The sequence below is a fragment of the Eurypyga helias genome, unplaced genomic scaffold (assembly GCF_000690775.1).
Source record: "Eurypyga helias isolate BGI_N326 unplaced genomic scaffold, ASM69077v1 scaffold6223, whole genome shotgun sequence".
In the NCBI taxonomy this organism is placed as follows: domain Eukaryota; kingdom Metazoa; phylum Chordata; class Aves; order Eurypygiformes; family Eurypygidae; genus Eurypyga; species Eurypyga helias.
In genome coordinates this window covers 10,481-25,560 of record NW_010241738.1, presented here as the reverse complement: position 1 = coordinate 25,560, position 15,080 = coordinate 10,481, and the positions used below count along the sequence as shown (strand labels likewise).

Below are 15,080 nucleotides of genomic sequence, written 5' to 3'. Positions count from 1 at the left end.
ATGCAAAAATCCATGAAGTTATGCAACGAGAATAAAAAGCAATCTTAAGGGATCTTCAGAAAGTAAAAGCTTAATTTAATGGTTAACGTGTACCTTTTTTTATTCCCTTTTTTTTTAAGCTATACCTGAAAAGCCCTTGCTTTGGCTAAGGTCCACCTCTGGAATTCATAGCTGTTAGTAGGGCTTGGCTGACAAATGCCACTATATTCATCTTTACTTCAGTCCAAAGTAATGTAGAACCTGAGGAATATAGCTCTGGTCTGTGGAAATGCAGATGTCCATTGGGCGCTGTCAGATGTAGATCATTTTTTCTCAGACAGCTGGCAAACATGATTTACAAGTATTCCCATGCTTGGTTAAGCCATAATGAAGTAAAGCATTTCAGATCAGCTAACATAATGTGCAAAATGAGAGCAAAAATATTGTGCTATTTTGACTGTCCTGTAAAACACAATTGGGCAAACATGCAAAAAAATGGTAACTAGCTTTGGACTGAGATCTGGTACAAGGAAAATGAGCCATCATAGCAATCAGTCTGATATAAAACATGGGTCAGTGGTGAAAACTCCATGATTTTCTCTTTGAGGAAGTGTCTCTGATATAGTGGTGTCACAACAATCAGTTTCACCTTACACAGAAATGAAGCTGGTGGTGCTCAGAAGGTTGTTCAGGAAAGAGTAATGAACCATGCAGAAGTGGTTCTTCCTTCAGTGAAAACAGCTATTTCCCCAAGCCAAGTATGGATCATTATCAACTCACTAAGCAACAGCTTCCAAACACCACATCTAGTTGTTTTCAAAAAGCACGTTTAGTGCATTTTAGACAAGTAAAGAACATTCCTATGAACAGACAGGTTAATGCAGACTGGTGTTTTGCTGCTGCGTAAATTTGGTGGTGCCTAAGGAGGTCAGAGCTCCACTGAAGGCTCTCCTGCCACAGGGTTATTCACAGTGCCTCTATTCTCTATCAAAGGCGCTCATGCTGCAGCCTTTATTTCTGCAGTGGTAATAAAAATGCCTGTCTTCCTTAGCTGGCTGCCTATTTTCTCAATATATCTACAAATTCACCACTTTTGAGACCATTATATCAGCAGTATTTGCTTCAAACTGGTTATCAGCTCAAAGTTATTTCAGGACAGGAGAGAATCTGGGGAGGCAGGACAAGCTGTTAATGATGGCAGAAACGTTGCTTCTTTAAGAAGCTCGTCAAAAAAGAATCTCAGCATCACCAAAACCCATCACTGGCTATAAGAAATCACTGCCAGTTTTATAAAGTGCAGGTGCAAGATTGATGTTTTCCAGTTTAGTCTATCCATAATAAAAGTATTTTTCAAATAACCTCTATCCCCTTTATTAATGTGAGCACTACTGTGAATACAAAAAATATTAGCTTGAAATGAAAAAAAAACTGTAGATATTAAAAACGAGAATCCGCTCATTTTGTACATTTAGCACAAAGGAACTTAATCTGATCAATGTTGAATTAAATAGTCACCATTTTCCTGGAAAACGTGGCATATCTAGTGATAAGAGTAGTGTAGATAAGATACAGAGAAAGGAAATCAGTTCTAGTAGCACAGTACTACAATAGTTTAATTTACACAGCACAAAAAGTGTGACCTCGTACTACATCTGTTAGGAAAGACTGAGTACTGTCAGACTACAAAGATGTTACAATGCTGTTCAGCAGCCCAATTTACAAGATTAACTAAAAAAAACAAACCACCACCACCACAAGACAAACCAAACAACAGCCCAATGCTAAATCCATTACAAAGACCAAGGTTTCTCATGAGTGGTTTTAGAGTAACAGTATAATGTAGCTTACAGAAGGTCCACAAATTAAATCATCTACATAAATCTATGCATAAAATTATATTTTATCCAAAGCTTATTATCTGAAGCAGCGTTGCGTGACACTGGACAAAAACTATGAACAAGCAGAACAATGAAATTTGCGTGTTATGCCTAGATTTTATCCAAAAATCTCCACATAAGGAAAATCAACATCCAAACAAAAACCACACAAACACACACCACCCCAAAAGCCACACACAAAAACTACCCATCTGAAAACACAAAGATAACACTGACTTTCACATGGGAAAGACACTGATACTGCTAGCAAGATGTGTCATTTATCTGCTTTCACAGCAACTGCAGGTTAATACACCACAGGCTCTTCTGCCACTGACTGCTAGAGATGCTAAATCTTACAAGCTCTTTATTGCAACCTACAGAAACTGCAAATTCAGCTACAAGTCTTTAGGTCATCAATGATTAGGTGATCTTGAAAGTGCTAAATTAACAACAGGCAGGATGTTAGTCAGCTACAGAAGTCACACCAAAAAAGAAAACAAACCAGAGGCACAGCTACTGAATCAAGATCTGCGCTGCTGGTGGACAATATACCATTGTGTTACGGGAAACTGATACTACAAACCATTGTAAATAAAGGGTCATATCACAGGACCACATCCTACATTGTTCCTGATGAAAACAAATCCAAACCAAATTCTGTGTAGGATATCTACACTTCTGCAGGCATCAAGACACTCGCCCCACCTAACCTTGGGTACAATTACCCTGCCCTCGATACCCAGAGATCGGAGTTACTGAATGTTTTACCCAGGCTGAACACAGTCACCACTCAGAACAACCACTGCAGCACGGTATTCGCTAAGCAGCATTCCTACCTGGAAGTACAGAGCTCAAACATTCTGCAAGCCATCTAACTCTCCATGAATAAAATGCTATTGGCTTTAAATTATTACTAAGGCCAAAATGCCTGGACTCTGATTTATTCAAAACATATTCTTTTCTTTAATTTGAATTTATCCTAGCCAACCGTTCCCCTTAAAGTAACACTTTCTGCAGAATTCTCTCTTTAGAACAAGCTCACCACATGATCAGAAAAAAAGCCAGTACTGTCACAAAGGAGGAGATGGAAAGAAAACAGTGTTAGCATCAACATAAACTAATTTAAATTACTCATGGAACCCCAGCCTAAGCTGTAAAGCTGCTGTTGCCAAATTGCTGTCCATAAAGATGCATCAATTATGGAAGATGCTTTTGTCTATTGATCTGTAAGACTAGGGCTCAGTTAAACTGCAGTGCAAACTTCAGAGCCTATCCTCTCTTTGCAAGAGTCATAAAAGCAATAAAAACAGTCATATTTGAGGGGGTTTTTTAGCTTGTTTTGTTTTTAGCATCGCCCACTCTGTACTGTGTGGGCAACGCGTACTATTAGGTGTGGCAGTTATTGTTCTAAACATCGTAAAAGCATCTAAAGACAGCAGTAAGAATTTACATTATGAATATGCAAGCATGAGCTTCCTTGCTTAGAAAAAACCTGTGTACTTAACAGTGACTATGGAACAACCTCAGATAGGTTTTATTGCTCACAAAAAAGTGACAGTCATGCAGACCGTAATGTGAGCCTTAAGCATAATTCCCTGCATTTACAAATTAAACAGGACAAAGTATCTATTCCCACGAGCCAATTCACAAAGATTAATTGAATGCAGACTAGCAGGTGAGTATCAATAATTAACCCTTTGCTCATAGTTTATAGTCTAATAAAACACAGGCATGAAAGTGTTCAGGAATCCAAAGAGTATTTCACCTAATCGTATCCTCAATTTCAACAGCAACAGTGCTCTCATAATCACACCCAAGAAATGAAAATAAAAGTTAGAAGAAGCGTTAGATGGGAAAAATGGTATTGTTTCTAAAAATTGCTGCATACACTGACAACTTCACTATATTTTTCGTGCTGTTTGATTTCCAAGAAAGCAAGGCAAGACGTTTGAAGAATTGCTAAAGAAAAAAGAAGCTATATTCCACAAAATATATGATGGGAAAAAGAGGAATTTGCTGCAATCTACTCCATCAGTAACAATGAAGTAACACTGAAACTATATTTTTTTTTTTAAGGGTCACAGGAAAAATCCTCTCTTTAAGACACAATTAGTCATTATCTAAAGATGACATGAACACTTTTGAGCAGGGAATCATCATTCTTAAGCCTACCTTCAACTGGGCAATGCTGAAACAAACCGTCCTACTCCATGCTAACTGCAAAGTCAGTGTCAGTACTGTGCAGTATGATGGAATTACTCCTAACAGCATTGTAACAGAGCAACATTATTAGTGAGGGAAAAGCCCACAGTAGCTGATCAAGCAGAGGTAACAAAAACCAGCCAGACACTTTCCCCAGACCACAGAAAATATAATACTAGCAACTGTCACTAGAAGTTTTCATATCAAACTATCTGAAAAGGAAAGAAACTGAAAAATATACATATACCTTTTTGACCTTTTTATCTCTGAAAAAAAGGATGTAATTTATGAGAAACTAGCTCACTATCTTGAGACCTCTGTAGGTAGTTCAGTAGCAAAAGTAACAGTCACAGTCACATCTGGAGCAGTGTTCCTACACGTACTCACTGTTTTTAAGACACGGTTTAACTTCAGGTTATTATTATCTGTTCAATCTTCTTAAGTTCTAATAGATAAAGGGCAATCCCACAGTAAAATCTGGGAATCAAGCTGCACTATCCAAGCCTGTAATTCAATTTACAGCCAGTTTTTTAAAAGCACATAGGTGGTTAAAGTGCCTCATCTCAGACTCAATTCAAAACATGGGCACTAGCTATTGAAGGGAAAAAAAAAAAAAGAAAAGAACAAAACACCACCAATTCTCTGCAAGTCATTTTAAGAACACTGGTAAAAATATGAACAACTGCTTCTGTACAATAAGCAGTCTATGACATTGTAGCTGTGTAATAAAACTGTTTTCTACACCCTAACTTGGCCATCTACTAAGAGGTATGTAGGTGAGAACACAAGACATTGATTTCCCAGCATTTTTATGCTTGTGTTGGTATTATATGAACTCAAGAAACCTTAATTTTCTGTTTACAATGCATTTTTCTCACGAGAAGTAGTTAACTTGCCATTCTGAAGAAAACATAAGCGTAAAGTTTGCCAAGTCATTTTTTGTGCTGAACTGCCTTGGTTATAATGGACATGTCTCCTGGGTTCCAGGTACTACAACTTAGTGTTAGATCTCTCAGTGTGGTTGTTTGCTGGTGCAGTTACTCTTCTTGCATTTAAGTAGAGAAATCCCAGGTAAAAGCAAGAGTGAAGCAGGACAGAAAGTTCCTCGGTGTCCCCTCACCCCATTCTCTAGCATGGACTAGTTCAAATAACATTTCTTAAAAGTTCTGGCTTCATTCAGAAGCCCATTATTTAACAAGCATACACTATTAACCTGAGAACAAAACATTTTCTCTTACTGCCATTTGGAACATTCAAACTACTAAAATCAAGAGTGGTTGCAACTTTAATAACCACAATTTAGAAAATACTCACCCTGGATTATAAAGCATAACTGCTGACAGGTTCTCACAAGATTTTGAAAGATCTGTCATAGACAAGCTGAAGGAAGACAGCAGTCCACTCTAACAACAAACCATAAAATAAATGTATCAGACAAACACTGATATGCTTAGAAACTCTTCTGTTGTTTTACTTGATGAAACATTAACTAATGTATGTGAAATAAATAAAACAAGTATTCTACAACAATCAAGGTATGCCTGCATGAACAAGGAAATTGTGAAACACAAATTTCCCCAAACACTGATGTAATCTCACCTTTCTTTTTTCCCTTAGTTTAGCAGCTTCTTTGGGGTGGTTAAAGCGAAACATATTGGTTCTTCCAAGTAATATAACAGCACCTGATGAGAAAAACACACTCCATTCACTGACAACATACTGTACTTGAAAATGCCAAGTAACTTTTCAGACACACAGTATGTAAGCAAAGACTTCCATTAAGCAAGAAAAGAAACGAAAATACATGTTGACAATTCAAGTGGACAATGACGCATAGTGACACCTACATTACCTGTCTATTCGTTCCTCCTCCAGCTCAACAAGAAACCCACACATGTTCACACACACAAAAGTCAATCATGTTCACGCAGTTCAGTTAAAGAATAAATATAGGTGCAGAAAGCAGTGGAAGCAACTGCCCCAGTGTGACCTATACACTCTTCAACAGTACTACTTGGGAAGCCACCATTAGGTACCAGATACAATGGGAATGTCCACAAATGTGAATAAGAACAACTTTGTCCATCCATTACTGATCGCAGTCAGGTTTGATTCCACCTACACTGAAAGCTCCAGATCTCCATAATTTCTATTCTCACTTACCCTTTTCTTCTCTATGTGGAACAACACTGAAGTTTATCATCTCTCAAAATGGGATTATTAGACTTCTATACCCAATAGCTACTTTCTGATGGAAGAACCTTAAATAATTCATATTGCTCAATGCACATCCATTATTGTATTTAATCAGTTAAGGTACAGGTCACAAATAATGAGATTCTGGGCAATTCTTATATTTTAAATGCAACGGCACCAAGATTAATACTTTCTAAGAAGTTTATTGTCAGTGATGTCTCAGTACTGTCATAACATGGAAGCCTTCCAAGTTAACGACCACAGAATCAAGCATTTATCTGTCAGTCAGAGGCATTTTTTAAAAGGACTCCATTACACTTACAGTATGAAAAACTGCACTTAGACTGTTTACTGCAAACAAATTCTTACCATCTGAGAATGAAAAGCCCTTAATAAGGAATGTTCCTCTTAAAATTAGCTTAATTATGAATATAAACGCAAATAAGATCATCCACTCCTGGCAATCAGCAAAAAGCACTACACCCCTTCTTGCTGTCTACACAACACCTCAATTTTGACCATATGAACAGCTTACATCAATGTAATCTTAAAAAGAATTAAGTTTTCCTAAATCTGTACACAGGTTTGCATTGCAAAGTCATTCCGATACCACCTCCAATTTATATAATGACCTTTCCTTTCTGAAGGTCAGACACTTCTTACATAAGCATATGAAAAGGGATCCCTTACAGTCATGACTGCTATAGTAAACGGGCTAAAACTGTTTTCAGTCTACCACTGCTTCATATGCTCACAGTTGTCCCAAACATTTACCTGTTCCACTCTTACTGACTACCTGGAGGGGGATTTTGTGGCAGTGAAATTACTTCAGTTACTTTTAAATTACGATAAAAATAATTAATCGTAAACATTTTGACTACTTTACCAGATAGAAGCAATTTCAAGTAATTAATTACAAATTAATTAGTGTTCCTAACTTCAGGAATTTAAAAAAAAACAGGAGAGAGACTTAACAGCAAGAACATGACAGTCAAGCCCAGTCGATGGATCATATGAACAGTTTCTCTTTTAGTACTTCTCTGAATACTGTGATCATCTTTGTATTACACTAGTATTCTCTGGAAGGACTCTACAATCTTAATCCCACTTAAAATAACTTAGATAAGCATCAACATGAAAGCTTCTTTAGGAAAAAAAAAGTCTGGACAAAACTGCATTTCCTAAGCACCAGGTTCAACTGTCTGCTCTCGTATGATGCTGCTCTCCATCAGAAGTACGCAAAGTGCAGCACAAATGTTGTCATGGAAACATAACTGGACTTGCTATGGGGTTTGCTTCCATTTATCTACTGTAAGCAACAAATCTTATTCTCCTTGAATGTTAAACAGCAAAGAAAAAGCATTTGTCAAATACATGAATAGGACAAAGAACAACATAAAAAACTAAGCAAAAAAGTCTATCGTTTGTGCAGCACTGATCTCTCAATTTAACTGGTTGACTTCAACACACAAATGACCAGAGAGCATAGGAAAAATAAATAAGTAAATAGAAATATAAGTAAACAAATAAATAAATGCAAAGAATGCCTGTTGAATGTAATCAAGCATCTCTGATCTACACAGAGCAATCTTTTGGAACTATGCAAACAAATGTATCAATGACTAAGACCTTATCAACTTCCAAACGTCACTTTTTTATTTTTAGAAGTTAATTTTTTTATTAACGAACTATAAAAAAAAATTCCAAACAGTGGAAGGTAATGTTAACTACAGAAGGATTGGCAGTTTAGCCTAAAAACTGGAAAACTTGCTTTAAGTGGATAAATTTAGAATTAAATATCATAGAACCATTTAGATTGGAAAAGACATTTAAGATCATCAAGTCCAACCATCAGCCTGACACTGCCAAGCCCACCACTAAACCATGTCCCCTAAGCACCACATCTACATGCCTCAAACACCTCCAGGGATGGTGACCCAACCACTTCCCTGGGCAGCCCATTCCAATGTCTGACAACCCTTTCAGTGAAGAAAATTTTCCCAGTGTTCAATCTAAACCTCCTCTCATGCAACTTGAGGCCATTTCCTCTCGTCCTATCACTTGTCACTTGGGAGAAGAGACCAACACCCACCTCTCTGCAGCCTCCTTAAGGGAGCTGTAGAGAGTGATATGGTCCCCCCTGAGCCTCCTCTTCTCCAGGCTAAACAACCCCAGCTCCCTCAGCCACTGCTCACAGAACTTGTGCTCCAGACCCCTCACCATCTTCACTGCCCTTCTCTGGACACGCTCCAGCACCTCAGTGTCTTCTTGTAGTGAGGAACCCAAAACTGAACACAGCATTTGAGGGACTGCCTCACCAGTGCCGCGTACAGGGAGACAATCACTTGCCTTGTCCTGCTGGCCACACTGTTCCTGATAGAGGCCAGGATGCCATTGGTGTTCTTGGCCACCTGGGCACTCTGCTGACACATACTCGGCCAGCTGTGGACCAGCACCACCAGGTCCTTTTCCGCCTGGCAGCTTTCCAGCCACTCATCCCCAAGCCTGCAGCATTCCATAAGGTTTCTGTGACACAAGTGCAGGACCCAGCACCTGGCCCTGTTGAACCTCATACAACTGGCCTCAGCCCATGGATCCAGCCTGTCCTGATCCCTCTGAAGGGCCTTCCCACCCTCAGGCATATCCACATTCCAGCCCAACTTGGTGTCATCCGCAAATTTACTGAGGGTGCACTCAACCCCCCCTGTCCAGATCATTGATAAAAATATTGAACAGAACTGGCCCCAGCACTGAGCCCGGGGGAACAGCACTGGTGACCGACCGCCAACTGGATTGAACCAATGTCCTCACAACTCTGTGGGAGTTTCACAGAATGGTTTGGGTTGGAAAAGTTTAAGGTAAAGAACAAATTCTAGAGGTGAATATTAATTCAATTACCTCTAGAAACCCTACCATATATTCTCAAGAGTAAAAAAATACTGTAGTAGCAAGTTGCATTTACATAAAAGCCACAAGAGCCAGCATTCACAAATGCTGAAAGTAATCTGTAGGAGTGCTAATTAATAAATATGTCTTTGGGGGTGGGGGGGTGGGCTGTTGTGTGTTGTGGTTGGCTTTGTTTGTTTGGGATTTTTTTGTTGGGGTGGGGGAAGGTGTTTGATTTGGGGGTTTTGGGGTTTTTTTTTGGTGTTTTGTTTCTTTTTTAAACTCCATGACAGTAATAACACATTTTCAAATGAACAGTTATTAATGACAAACGGAAACATTTAAATGTATCAGCAGTTAATCAGCGTTACCTAAAGCAGACATTTAAGGAGACTGGCACTTCATGCTGTGATACTAAATGCTACTCCAGCTAGGATACAGGGATTGTGCACAAGCTGTTAAACTAGTTATTTCATCAGCTTTGCCCACCTGATGTCACAGTGGCCATCCTTCTGCCACAGTATGGTTAAAAGGCTACAGGTCAGCTTATGCAGCTTGTTTTCCCCCCACAATTGAGGAACTCAAAGCAACCCTTTCCCTTTCTTTTGAGTTTCAAAATTCTTTAGAAAGACAGAAATTTGGGGGAAGAAAAAAAGTCATGTTTCCACTGTTGACAGTACAAAAATCAGGTTGTTAAATACATGTGGAAGAAGGAAATAGCAACAAAACTCCTACCTCCTTCTGAGGCACATGAAGCCTTTATTTCCTTTTAAATGCAGCAAGATAAAGATGAGTCACTGCAACTGCAATTCTTACTGTTTACAGTGTTATTTGCTATTAATGTCAATGTTCCTGTTACTAACAATTTATCAATGGGATTTACCCAAATATAAAACAAAGAGGCCGGGCTTTCTTTTTTATCTCCAGTATCTGTAACAGAAACAAGTGCATATGTCTCTCATTTCGCATGAAACAGACACTTCACAAAATCAACGTCCCCTCTCTATACCAAAACTCCTTACTTTCTGAAAACAGGCATCGGAGGCATCCGAGTTCAAAAAGGTGCAAGACTTGTCTTGTTAAACACTCATCCTTGCTTTGGTAGAGTTAGATTACCCTGAAAGCTTCTTTCCAGGAATGTAAAGTGACATTGCTCTTCAGCAGCTGAGCTATGACACAGTCTCGCTCCTGAACAGGTCTTCAGCTCACTGCTGAATGGGAAGGTATTCTGAGTGCTCCTGGAAGATAAACCATCCTGAACCTCTGCTGCAGCACTCGCCCACCAGCTTACTTGTTAGCCAGTCCTTTCCAGGCCAACACAATACACCTTTGCTCCCAAGCTGACCCAGGTGCTTTTTCATTTCCAGATTTTAAAGATGTTATATTAAAATTATAATGCTCTAAGTTTCCTCTGTAAGGGTTAGCCTCTCCCTGTTTTGTCATCTCCCTACAGCTGCAGTGAACAGATACTACAGATGAGTCTCTTGCTATACAAGGGGATTTGGCAATAGTGTTAAATAGGACCAGCCTGAAGCTCAGGGAGGGGGAGAAGGTGTCTCTGACATTATTTTAGTCCTAGAGAGACCAATATTCTTTTTCTTAGTATCACAGTGACCTAAGTAATCTGGCATGGAGTTGACTTTATGTATAAACTTTGAATAAAATCAAACTGTAACTATCAGTTCAGACTCAAGATTATGAAGTAGCATAAATTAGTAAAGAATTCTCTTTCATTTCACCACATGGCAATTCCTTGACAGACCAAAACCTCTATGGCTCTCCTGCTCATTTTCAGCTGCAGATGAGAAATGTAGTTAAAATTAATTAAACAGTAACCCCTTCATATACACACAGTTTTTTTCAGTGCTGTTGCCAGAAAGAAACAAAGACGCTGTATCAAAAATGACATTACATTGGGTAATACCTTGGTTTAGGTGTGTGGCCTCCGTAATCTGAATACCATTCACAGAACACTGCGCTCCATTCAGTGGTATTAGATTCACAGTACCATTGACATTTTCAAAGACGCAATGCTCACTTTCCAAATCAAGGCCATGAAGAACTAAATACAAAGAAATAAAATAACATCATTAGTCACTTAACATCTAGTAAGATTAGCATGCTGATATTAATTTACTAAGGACATAGGGCACTACATATTTGAGAGTATCTTTTATCTTTATTCCAGACCATGTTTTTTTTCCTTCCGTCATCACATCCTGCATGCCCTAAACGTTGACTATTTATTGTTTTATTGTAATGGAAAGAAGTGTGTTGGGTTGCTTGTGGAATATTTGGTGTAATTTTCTTTTTAGCACAAAATTAGTAAATGCTTCTCCTTCTGACAGCAAACAGGAAAGTAAAATTTACATATTTGTCGAGACAAGGATTTTTTTTTACTGGTTTCTGATAAGTAACAACAGCTTCTTGACCTCCAAGTGACCACGCTTAAACCTGAAAAGACAGGATTTAATCTGTGATCGTAGACTAAGAAGGATGGTTGATATAAGATTTTTATGTTCTATTGTATTCAGGCCTTTTATCAATCAGTTATGCTACTTTCTGTCCCTTCAACTAATGTATGATTATCTCTACATGTATTGTTCAATACCACAAAGCAATGGAAGTTCACTAGTTGCACAAAATATACAGAGAGTATAATCCAGATATCTTTTGACCCACAAAAATATACCAAACCATGTTACTTGACTCTCAGTCTCTCTCCCGAGAGCTAAAGAATGCAGTTTATTTAATGAAACTGCGTTCAAGCTACCTATGTGCCAGGGCAGTCCAGGTCTGGATGTTAGTTGCTTAGATAAGAAGTGAATAAGAAAATCAGTACAAGAAGCCTACCTACTTTTTACCAACTTCCAGAACTTTCTTCAACTCAAATCTAAAGCCCAAAGACTTCTTTAGGTAAAACAATGTAGTGAAACTGTCCTTATACAAAGATTAAGAGAATGACTGTGCAGTAATTATGACAGGTGCTGTATTAAAAAGGATGGCATTTTTACAGGATGTTACTTCAAGAGAATAAAGAAATAAATATTCATCTACTTGCTACTAATTTAAGCCCACAAAATATTCTAGAAGTCACGGTCTCCGAAGCAAATCCCATGTAACTCAGCTCTCAAATTTTCTAAAATTTAAATTTGCAAGAACATACAGACACTTAACTGGAAAAGGAAAAAAATTATTAAGCTTTGTTCACATACTGGGATCTTAGAAGGAAGAACTGAAGAATGGGAAAAAATGCCAAATTCCATACCAATATCCTGTTCTGTCATAGCATCTTCTCTGCCAACATACGTTTGGCCCTCCTAATTAAGGAACACACGTTATTGTCAGTTGAAATCTCCCTTCCCCTCCCACAAAATATTTAATTTATCCTTCCATTTTTTCAGAGTAACCTAAACAAAATATATGTTTAAACATACATGAAAAAAAATGGGTAGCGTTTTTAGAGTGCTTCCACAGTCATTATTATACAGTGTTATTAGCAAATTAAAGTTTCAACTGTCCTGTGTAGAACCATCTTTGTAGTTTTGAGGCAATTAATCCAGATGTGGATTTCAGTCAAGCTTTGGAATGAGATGATTGAGAAACCAATATACTTGGGTAGGAATATTAAACACCTGTCTCTGGTTAATCAGTTGACCCTGAGGATAAAACTAAACAGTAAATTAACCAGTAAATATTTTAACTGAATCATTTGCAAACTCTTAAGATCTTTTCTTACTATAGCGGAGAAATGTAATGAGCTTTTCCTACTATGGTAGAGAAATATAATGTGCACTATATTTAGACAGAAAATTAATACAATTTGTCTCCTGAAAAAAAAAAAACCAAACTCACAAGCATATAAGGCTTTGAAAACAGATGTGTATTTACCTTCAAGTGGTACAAGATGATACCAGTACTGAGTAGATCATCATCAATGCCAATTAGATGAGGTAGTTCAGAATCTAACACAACTCCTATCCCTTCTTTCCTCAGAGCCAAGGTTTGTTCCTGCAAAGGACAGAAGTCTATTTATTAGGATATGCAAGAAATACCATTTATCCTTCTGTTTCTAAATCACATTTAATGTAGCTTATTCATTGTAATATTACCAAACAAAAAAGCAAAAACCCCAAAACAAAACAAAAAACACTAATGCAGGTTTTTGGGTTTGGGGTGGGCTTTTGTCTCTTTTATATTTCCATCAAGCATTCCAAGTTTGTAACTCAGGAAATCTGTGAAGGTGTTATTTGAAAGAAACCAGACAAACAGCTGAATTATACCAGATAAGGAAGATCAATCAAGAGCATAACAAAGCAATGTTGTCTAAAAGCAAGCTACATACCACCTTGCATAATAGTTAAGAATTTAAAACTCAATTCAGTACAGCTAAGGAACAAAAACCTGAAAACTCTTTGGCAATCCTTTAAATACACTGAAACTTACAAAATAAAACCCCCAGGTATCTGAAAATTTGGTAAGCCTAAGCAGTCAAAATATCATCCAATGTAATGTAAGCATTGACAATAGTAAATAAATTTAATAAGTATTCGCTACACAGAATTTTAATTCTTCAAAATTCCTTTGGGCAACACTGTACAGCCACCTCTAAGGTTTTTTTTCAGCAGGACTACAAGTGGGAGACTTCAACCTTGAATAAAATATCATGCCATGTAGTAGTGACCAGACTATTTCAACAAAGAAGAAATTAACTATAAATTTGAAATAATTTTTAGTATTTATAAAGGTTTTTTTTCAAGTTGAAACAAAATCCTATTGGCTTCTAGTCCTGAAAGACAATGGTGACAGAGATGTGAATGTGTACGCACATCACTTTTCAAATGAATGCATTTTTCTACCTAAACCAGCTAAGCCCTTACAAGCCAAGGAATACTGACAACCCAGGAAGGAGAGTCAGCAAGTATCACTTCTCTGTATTATAAGGCACACACTTTTCTCCTGGTGTTACTAAACACAAAATAAGTTTTATGACAGCAGCACGACTACTTCTTTTGCAAGTCATCAGTATGCCTTCTCCAGAGCCAAGACACTACACTGTTAGTAAGAAAAAACAGATAGATTGTTATATGTATTTTCCCAAGTACAGAGACTTGACAAATCTTAAATAAGAACACAGATTTCTTTTTTTTTTCCCTCATTTTCCTGCACAGTAGAAAACACTGTCAATATTAATGCTGTTTAAAAAATTCTAAGTATGAATACACCTGGGCAAGAGAAGATGATGACACAACATAAAAAAGACACTCCAAAACAAAATCAGGAAATCCCAGCTCTGGTCATGGATGAATTAAAAATTTCTCCAGCACTCAGAAAGAAAGAAAAGAAACAGTGATTCACGTTATCCTGCAGTTTGCTGACATTCAAACTGCACCCAACTATTCCTTGATATTCTAAAAGTGTCACCTCATAAAACCAAAAAAAACAGCTTAAATCATAGTTCAAGTGAAAAAGTAATTTCAGCCAAAAATACCTATCTCATATTAAATATTTACCGAGTATCATCTACTGTTATACCTAATTTATAATGTCCCCATATGACAAGGTTGAGGACTTAAAACACCAAGGACTGGTGGCCATTTACACAAGTGCTGGCACCTCTGGCCCAATGGAACCAATAAAATATTAAGAGCTGAAGATTTTTCCCCCCAGCACAACAAAGCATTTGCCAGCATCCCTGATTGAGAAAAAAACAAACATCCCAGGAGACAAAGAAATTATCAGTGGTGAGAAAAATATCTCACAAATAGTTAAGAATAAAAAATAAAAAAAGGGATTCTTCATTTTCCAGGCTTTTAATATTTAACACATTTTTACTACATGCATGAATAAAACATGCATAATTGAGATTTAAAATAAATGTGTTGCTTATGTATTCAGATTTAAAATTAAAGAAAGCAAATCAATTGAGTTTCTAAA

General features: G+C 37.5%; 1 protein-coding gene across 1 annotated transcript in view; it reads right to left on the bottom strand.

The window, feature by feature from the left end:
• Nucleotides 1–13,154, bottom strand: part of KIF16B (kinesin family member 16B) — a gene marked incomplete at both ends in the record, with an annotated part of 22,808 nt that extends 9,654 nt beyond the window's left edge. Inside the window, 5 exons of the mRNA XM_010148836.1 lie at nt 5,376–5,464; nt 5,661–5,743; nt 11,068–11,205; nt 12,412–12,463; nt 13,035–13,154. Of these exons, the coding sequence (XP_010147138.1) occupies nt 5,376–5,464; nt 5,661–5,743; nt 11,068–11,205; nt 12,412–12,463; nt 13,035–13,154 (482 nt within the window). The remainder of the gene's footprint in view (nt 1–5,375; nt 5,465–5,660; nt 5,744–11,067; nt 11,206–12,411; nt 12,464–13,034) is intronic.
• Between the last annotated feature and the right edge of the window lie 1,926 nt (nt 13,155–15,080).